Below are 9937 nucleotides of genomic sequence, written 5' to 3' on the forward strand. Positions count from 1 at the left end.
TTATAACAACTATGATGCCGTAGAAATAATTAACCGTTCGCATCTGTACGGCATCGTTAAGGCAATATTATGATTTTCCTCTTTTTGCTTTAGATATTGTTTGATCTATTGAACGGTCCGCTGTTAATCATAAACGTATCATAATAACGTTTATACTTTTAGACGCTGATCGTCTATGTGTATGTAATTCATACATAATATGCACGTGTATGCACGTGTATGCATATTCGAAACTAATCTCGCTAAAACCCATCGCGTATAGCATTTAATTACATTTCGTATTGTATTATTAATTTCTCAGCTAGATTATAAGTAACGTTAATATTTTCATCAGAAATATCTAAAATAAATCGATAGTAAACGTGAGAAACGAGGAAGGGGAGAAAGAGAGGAGAGAGAGGGTGGAGGGGAGGAGACGAAGCGGGGCAGGGCGGGGTGGGGGGTAGAGTTAATAACCCTTTGCACTCCAAGTACTCCTCAGAGGCACTGTCATAGTTCGGTAAATTTGTACACGAAGTTTACCTCTTAGGCACAACCCCGATAATATGCAAGCACAGAGGATCAAACTGTTCTTGTTTGCTGATTACGTTTGATTTCATGGTGTCATGTTGATTTCAGTATTTAGATTTAGTATTTGTTGAATCGATAAAATAAATAAATAAAGAAAGAAAGAAAGAAAGAAAGAAAAAAAAAACATTATTCGCCATCGAAAAAGTTAGTCGAGAAAAAGTTCAAGTTTAAAGCGTTATAAAAGATAAAAGTAAATGGTGGATGGTGGAAAGGAACAGGGAAAAAGGAAGAAGAAAAAGATGCCTCTATATCAGTGCTCGTCGTTTTCAATCTCGTCGTTTTCAGAGCTCATTGTTTCAGTCTCCTCGATATCGTTTAAAAATGATAATCTAATTAGATTCGTGGATTCCGCCCCCTCATACCCCAATTTGGTTTAATTCGTTTCAAGGTGTTTCATCGAACTGATCGTTATAGAGAAATCGATCGATTATTTTCCGAAATTATCAATTATTTTAATTCACGGTGTATCTCTTTTTCGTTTCTAAAAGAGACACAATTTCAATTTTACGAGTACTCTCTTTTATTCTCGAACTGAAATGGCTGATGACGATGACGATGACGATGACGATGATGATGACGATGATGATGATGATGATGATGACGATGATGACGATGACGACGATGATGATGATAAAAGGAATTCTCGTATTCGTAATTGAAACGTCGAAGAATCGTCTCTCCCTTCTAATTACTTCCCAACGTTCCCCTGCGAAATATTAGTCGGAAGAGAAATTTAATTAAAATAGTCGGAACGTTTAGCGCAAGAATATTTGATTTCGAGATGGCAATTTTCTTTATAAAACGAGAAATGCCATTTCCATTGCTATTTTTTTTTTTTTTTTTTTTTTAAAGCAACTACTACTTTCAGGAATAGATTTTTCTTTGATGATAAAATAAAAAAAAAATTATATGAACAAGTTAAAGTAGCCAATAGATAGATAGGATAGATCATAAGTCAAATATCATATACCTGCTGTATGATGGATGATGATGTGTCGATTGTAACGGGGAAAAAAGAGAGAGAGAGAGAGAGAGAGAGAGAGAGAGAGAGAGAGAGAGAGAGAGAGAGAGAGAAAGAAAATGGAAACATCAAAAATAAAAGCAAAAACAAAAAAAATAAAAGAAAAGAAGAGATTTGAGGGGGAAAGACTCGAATGATTGAGCCATTCGATTGCTCATGCTATTAAAATCTCCGAGTGCAATATAACAAGGCTAAACGAACGTGTCGCTGTTTAATCCCCAAGCAAATATATATGTATATACAGACGTATAAATGCATCGGGGATTAATCGATTAATTCCGTTTGCTGGTAGTGCCAATTATTTCATTCTGTCAACTAAATATCATAGAATGAAATTGATGGTTTATTTGATACATTCCTACACTTTTATCGTCAACATTTGATCGACCATATATATTCTATACATACATACGTACATATATATATATATATATATATATATATATATTTTGTTTTTATTTAAACAATACGAGAGAAAGAGAGAGAACGGTACCAATATTTATACTTAACATTTGGAATTATTATAACAAATGTGACAACCTATCCTACAAAGTCTAATAAATAAGATACAACAACGTGTAGAAAAATAAACTAAACTTAAAGGTGACCTTTGTGCAAAAATATTACCCTCAGACACATCCCTTAAGATGTACCCACTTCGACGATCGTAACTCGGTCAATTTTCGTGTGTCTCTTAATTAAAGTTATATCTAATCGATTAACGACCACCCTCCACTCACCTCCTCCTCCCCAACCCGATCTCCTAAGTGCTCTCCTCTCTCTCTTTCTCTCTCTTAGCACTTATGTAATATTATTAGGGAAAAGAAAAAAAAAAAAAAGAAATCATCTCTTAAAAAATATTTTCATCGATAATTTATGCCTACGTTATCGTTACAATCGTAATAAAAAAATAAAATATATTGTCGATGACATCTTTTATAAAATTATTCGACTACTATATATATATATATATATATATATATAAATAAATAAAAAATAAAAGTAAGGAAAAAGAAAAAAGCCAGGAAAAAAAATGGCGACAGCCACTTCGTGTTTTAACGAAGAAGAGAAAGTAAAAAGGAAAAAAAAAAAAAAAAAAAAAAAAAGAAAGTTAAATTCGCGAGCAACGAACGAGTTTAGTTGCCTCGTATAAAATATACCAAAAGAACGCGGGTCACGTTGAATTAGACATTAGAACGTTTTAAGGGCCTTTTTACAGGGCGGTTGGTTTCCTACCCAAGGAATTATAATTCGTGGTAGCGTGGGTCGACCCTCTGTCGTTCTGAACCGAACGTCTCGAGGAAGTTCGCCATTAAAATGGCCCAATCAAACAGAGATAGAGAGATAGAAAGAGAGAAAGAGAGAGAAAGAAAGAGAGAGAAAGAGAGAGAGAGATATGAGAAGACACACGAGACGTATCGTTTTCGTCGTCTACGAAGTGAAATCGTAAATCGTGACCGACACTATCAAACGTAATACGATGTTTCTCTTCCTCCGTTTAACAATGTCGGACTCGAAAAAACATAACATTTTTCTTCTTTTTTACGAATTAAAATTTTGTACATTTACAGGAGCAGAAAAAAAAGGAAGAAGGAAAAATGTCATATACCCTATGGTCGAAAAAAAAAGTATGAGGAGAATTATGTGGATTGTTCGACGAAAAATAACTGGACAACTCAAAAAAAAAAAAAAAAAAAAAAAAAAAAAAAAAAAAAAAAAAATAACGTATGACACAGTTGTATGGATTGGTAAAAGACACTTAGTGAATAATCCTATTTTGTATGTGTGTATGTGTTTGTCAGAATTATTCACATATACACATAAATAGATATATGTATTTTATATATATATATATATATATATATATATGTATTACGTGAACGTCCGTCTATGTGTGTCCGTCGACGGCCCCCTGACACACATTGACTCGTTAAAATAACGACATAATGGCTAATTTAACGATAATAAGCGCGAACCGTATCGCTCGAATTAACGTCGAAGGTGAGACGAGCGGTCGAGATAACACGTTGGGAGGTGAGAGGAGGACCGAAAGAGATATAAAAGGAGATAAAAAGAGTACGGGACACAGAGCAACGGGATAGGACGGTACGGGATGGAACGGAACGGAATGGAACGGAATGGAACGAGATAGGGAGGGAGGGAAAAGCGGGGAAACGTACACGGAATTCCAAAGCTTTAACACATTCAACCCTTTTGTTGTACACATCCTGCCATCTCGCGGTAGATTCGAGAAGTGTTTGCACGACCAAAGAAAGAGATAAAAAGCGAAAACGAGATAGAGAGAGAGAGAGAGAATCATAAAGATTTTTGTGTCAAAAAAGAAAAAGAAACAGAGAAAAAAAAATAAAAGGAAAGAAGGAAATAATTTTATTCGTTTAATTATGCACATAAAAAGACCTATACGAAATATTAATTAAAACATCCTTTTGTCTTATTATATATATATATATATATATATAAAACAAAAAACCAAAATATATATATATATATATATATATATACATATACATATACATATACATATACATATGAATGCACATATGTGTACGATAAAGAAAAACATCGGTTATGTTTTTTAATTCTTTTCATTCTCCCTAACTACCCCACATCACCCAGCACCAGCCATACTTTCTTCAAAGAATGAGATTCATGAATAAAAAATTAATATCCCTTTAAAGATAAAGTGCAATATACTCCTTCCTTCTCTCTCTCACTTTCTCTCCCTCTCTCATTATGAATTAAAAAGTAGCTTCGAAGTTGTATAATATATACGACAAACAACTAATTATGTATATGTAAAGTAACGAATTAAGAACGTTTTTTAAGCTGTATTTCAAGATGAAAATAAAATAGAAACGAAAGAGGAGTAATGAAAAATGATATGGTAGAATGAATTTATGGTAGTTACAGGTATAGGTTTCATTGTTCATCTCTTTCTCTTTCTCTCTCTCTCTCTCTCTCTCTCTCTCTCTCTTATTTCTTTTCCCTCTTTAACACCCACACAGCAGGTACATTCCCAAGGGAGTCCGGTTCTATGACTGATGCTTAGGACGACCTTGACACAGATTCTTCTATCCGGGTTCTCTCTCTCTCTCTCTTTTTTCCAAAAAATCTCTCGACCTTAAAACGTTACCTTATCTCTCTATATATACTTTATCGTATTTATTATTATAAAAGAAATATACATACGTAAAGTTAACGATAACGAAAGACCGACAACATTGAGATAAGAATAAAAAGATGATATTGTTATATTAAATCGAAATTATCTAAATGACCTTTCATCGTGCAATCACAGACAACATTCTTTAGTAAACATAAGTACAATAGATAACTAATATTGGTATGCGTAAACAAAGTCATTTTGAATCTGACGCAAAATATTCTATATTTCTCTTTTGTTGTTGTTATTGTTGTTGTTGTTGTTTTTTTCCCCCTTTATTTAGCTTTTTCTTTTTCTCTTACGTATAAATTTCATTCTTAAAGCGAGAAGAGGAACAGACAATAAGAAAAAAACAAAGTCGCGAATATTTCAAACGATCCTTTGTAAATATATCTAAAGAGAAAGAGAAAGAGAGATAGAGAGAGACAGAGATAGAAATATATATATATATATATATATATATATATATATATATATATATAGATGGAAATAGATCGTAGAAAATACAAAAATAGAATCGCATTAGGGTGCGTGGGAGTTTAGAAACTCAAGGCCAAAGGGGGTACATATGAGTTAAAAAAAGAGCATGAGAGAAACGCTGAAACTCAAACCATTTGAAGATTTTCTAAGTGAAAACATATGTATATACATACACACACACATACAATAAATAATATATATATATACATATATATTACGTATATAACAAGTCGCTATCAAAGGAAAGAGATAAAATACGAACGAAGGCTAAGAGAGAAATAGGAGCACTGACATTCCAATAGCGTGTTCGCACTTTATACAGAAAAAAGAAAGAGATAAAGAGAGAGAAAGATTGAGTCAGAATAAGAGTGAGTGAGTGAGTGAGTGAGAGAGAGAGAGAGAGAGAGAGAGAGAAATAGAAAGAGATAGGGAGAATGCGTTGAGAGAAAACCTTGACGTTTTATTCCATTTCTTTTCCCCTATAAATAACTTTTTTCCAAATCGAATCTTCTTCCTCTGACCCAGTCTCTCTCTCTCTCACATAGACATACGAGCTTTAAACATAATCCAAGTAAGAATAACCATAGTGACATTTTTTTTATTTGTCCCATATATAACGGGAGGGAAAAGAGAAAAAAAAAAGAAAAAAAAAATTGAATCCGGGAAATAACGAAGCAACGTAATAAACCCCAATTGTATTATTTTCGTAATCAAGCGAATGAATAAAATTCTTTAAATGATCGATCGAATGATTCCATTTGTCTCAAACTTTCGATTTAAGCTACGTTACTATAATATACTATAGGGAAGAGGGGGAGGAGAAAGAGGGGAAGTGAGTAAAAGGTCTTTTCCTGCAAAAATAATAAACGCGAAATTAAAAAAAGTAAATTTCAAGCTACATTAGAAACGTCGAAATGATCAATTATTAAAGATTTGTTTTTGTTTCTTTTCTGTCTTTTTTCTTTTTTTTTTTTTTTTTTTTTTGTTTGTTTTTCTGGACCCGGAATATAATCACGCACAATACATGTATCTAATAACGTGACTAATAAGATAAACAAGTATGTTACACAAACACAAATATTTGATTGGTAGTGGCTTTTGTTCGAAGAAAATTGCTGAATATTTATTTTTTCTTTTCTTTTTCTTTTGCGTGATATCAACAAAACGAAATCCTCCATTACGATTCGGAAACAATTTAATAGAGTGTTCTCGAAATGATAAAGAGCATGAAAAGTTTTCTCTGGTAATATTGATAAAAGGATCTTTTAGAACTGATATATATTAGTCAAAAAAAAAAAAAGAAAAATGAAATAAATAAAAAAAAGAAAATCAAAATCGATTACAATGCGCTCGTACATTATATCAAAGTCCAATGAAATAAAGGCATATGTGTGTTATCAATTTTTACGTTTAAAGTCCAATTAAAATCTGATCATCAAATTGCATTTTAAACATCACAAGTGCTTCTAAGAAAAACAAATTAATTCTGATTAATAATCTTTTGCCTGAGGTATACCAAACGAATCCCCATTCATATCGCTCGAGTTATTGTGTCCATTCGTTGTGTTTTTTGTTTATCCTTTTTATTGTACCTACATATACATACATAGATACATACATAGCCAAATACATACTTATAAGATATGCTTACTCATACTCAATAATACAATGAACTATTTGAAAACTGATCTGTTATAAAACTCTAAGACACTTAATAGCACATGTTATTTTTTATTTCCTTTTTTTTTTCTTTGTTGTTGTTTTTTTTTTCTTCTTTGTTCCTTTTTCTATCTAAACTTGCTATAATTGTATCCCAATTAAAAATGGCATGACCTTTATTAAATATTTATAGATTATTCTATTACGAAAGGAAAAAAATTGTGCCGAACAAGAAAAAAAAAGAAGGAAAAAAAAAAGAATCAAGAAAAAGTAAAATAAAATGAACGATTGAATATAACGAACGATCTGTGAGAGAGAAAGAGAGGTCAGAGAAGGAGGAAGAGAAGGGAAAAAGAGGATCCTCGTTAGAAAATCCTGACTGGTATTTAAGCACAAGAAGAACTACAATCGGAATCGATCAAAACCGTACTATTCGAATGAACAAAAAATCGGATGAATGTTTTACGAATGACTTTCAAACGTGCTCGACGAGCGTTAATAAATATCGTCGTTAAAAAAAAAAGAAAAAAAAATCCTTTCCTTTTCCCTTTCCTGTCCATTAGATCAGTGGTTGTCAAAGTAAAGGGAGCATTAATACTTTTAAAAACACGATGATATATATCGTCGTGAGAACTAGAAAAGCAAAAAAAAATTCTATGGATATATACGTAATTCTATGGGATACGCTGAAGTTACAGATTGGAAGCTATCGTGACAATTAATTGCTCTTTAATTATAATATATTATTTTATATCACATTATTTTTATATTACAACTATATTGTTCGATCTATTGGGTTGGCAACTAAGTGATTGCGGATTTTGTCGATAGACTTTCATTTTTTTTATAAGAACATTTTTTTTTATAAGAATTAAAAAATAAAAGAAGTGAATAACTTTAAAAAATAAAAAAAGAAAAAAAAGAAAAAGGAAAAAGGTCTATCCATATGCCTATCTTTATCTATGATTGAATTTTATTCTATCTAAGAAAAAAAATGTTCCTTAATCCAATCTCTATTATCTGTCTTATTTATCCTATTTAATAACAAGGAACGAACGAAGAATTATGGTTACAAAGGCCACGTCTTATAACGATGTATCTCTTAGAGCATTGGCATGCTAAGTCTCATTAAAGATTATCCTTATCATTGACATAACGTAGTTGAAAGATAATGAAAGAAAGAAAGAAAGAAAAAAAGAAAAAAAAAGAAAAAAAAAGAATGATCTTCGGGTCGACGTACTCTAATATTACGTTGTCAATGTATATAACTCTACGACTATTAACGCTATTACAATTCTTTTTCATTGTCAAGGGGATCATCGATCCCTAAACGATAAATCTATTTGTCATTATTACATAACCTAAAACTGGTTTATAAAATAATAATGAAGAAGAAGGAAAAAAAAAGAAAAGAAGAAGGAAAAAAAAAAGAAGCAAATAAATAATATATTCAATAATAAATAATGAAAAATTATCGAAAGATTAATGCGATCTAAAAATGATATACAAATCGATAAGAGGTTATTGTCGTTGTTGTTCCGATTATCGAACGAAGTAAACGTCGGACAATTTCATCTTTACGTTACATTACGAGGAAATAAGGAGAGAGAGAGAGAGAGAGAGAGAGAGAGAGAGAGAGAGAGAGAGAGAGAGAGAGAGAGAGAAAGAGAAAGAACGGGAAAAAAACAAAGAAGAAAAAAAGAAAATAAACAGAAACGTTCAAGAAACGATCGGACGAGGAGAAGGGCGTGGTTTAATCAACGAACATTATGTTTCCTCTATCTGACCACTGGTAGTCAATAAAAAAAAAAATAAAAAAAAAAAAGAAGGAAAATAAGCCGCAAAATATGATGCGATTAGATATATATACACACACACATGTGTATATATATAAATGTATATATGTGTGAGTGTATGTGCGTGTACGTATATGTCTATCGATCGTGATCGTATGATCGTGTTTCGTTAATCTTTTATCTGCTCGGATATATTTCTCTATTTATTTATTTTTTTTCTTTTTTCGTCTAGATAAACACGATTTGTCGATTACTTTTCTAACATTTCCTTTTCTTTCATTAATACGAATATTACATCTTTATCTTCGTTCGTATTTTCCATTTGTTACAAGAAAATTATTCAACGAATATAGATCGATTAGAAAATTAATATAATAAAAAGAAAAGGAAGAAAGAAAGAAAGAAAGAAAGAAAGAGAGAGAAAAAAATAAAACATGGACTTACTTCGGTCGCCAGCTTCCCTTTCGACGCCATCTTGACAACAACGATGGTCGTCGAGCAAAGATATTGTCGACTACCTGCTCCACGCGACGTACACACTCCCCTCTTTTTTCTGGTATTCTTCCTCTAATATCTTCCTCACTCTTTTTCTCTCTCACTCTCACTCTCACTCTTCCTGTCTCTTTCTCTCTCTCTCTTTCTCTTTTTCTCTCTTTCTCTAGTTTTGTCCTTTTTTACCTATTTTCAAAACCCTTGCGATTTAGTAAACGTCTACGATCTTTTTTTAATTGCACAGGACGAAACACCTGTTGAAGCACTTATGAAAAGAGACAGACAGACAGACAGAAATACAAAGAACTACAAAGAAAGAGAGAGAGAGAGAGAGACAGAGAAATAGAGAGAAAAAAAAGAAAAAGTACTGCCTTCTCTTCTAATTATTCTTTATTCTTCTACTTCTTCTTCTCCTTCTTCTTCTTCTTCTGCTTTTACTTTCTCACTCGATCGCCATTAAACATTATTAACACACGCACGAGAACAACACTTATCTGGCCGAATCTTATTTAGTTAAAAACCTCACAATAATCTCGAATATCCGAAAAATGAAATAAGTTTTTCTCTTTCGTAGATTTGACGATGACGATACGATTCACACACGCACGCCACGTGTTGACGTCAAGCCAGAGACCTTTTATAAACGATACTACGAAGAGGACGAAGATATCTCGAGATACTGAGCACTATCGTTCCCCCACCATTATAATACCTTACTCGTTTTTAACGGACCGG

General features: G+C 32.2%; 1 protein-coding gene across 6 annotated transcripts in view; it reads right to left on the bottom strand.

Moving 5' to 3' along the window:
- Positions 1-9890, bottom strand: part of Atpalpha (sodium/potassium-transporting ATPase subunit alpha) — an 81086-nt gene extending 71196 nt beyond the window's left edge. For 2 of the 6 annotated variants that reach the window (XR_014983301.1, XM_035880717.2), the window contains exon 1: positions 9155-9889. Coding sequence is in view for 5 of the 6 variants with exons in the window: in XM_035880717.2 (XP_035736610.1) it covers positions 9155-9184 (30 nt within the window). In the remaining variant the exon portion in view is untranslated. Of the gene's footprint in view, positions 1-9154 lie in introns of all 6 variants that reach the window. The other 4 variants (XM_085662736.1, XM_085662737.1, XM_085662735.1 and 1 more) reach the window with 3 other exon arrangements.
- Between the last annotated feature and the right edge of the window lie 47 nt (positions 9891-9937).

The sequence above is a fragment of the Vespa mandarinia genome, chromosome 19 (assembly GCF_050613455.1).
Source record: "Vespa mandarinia isolate Hongniang chromosome 19, ASM5061345v1, whole genome shotgun sequence".
Classification (NCBI taxonomy): Eukaryota; Metazoa; Arthropoda; class Insecta; order Hymenoptera; family Vespidae; genus Vespa; species Vespa mandarinia.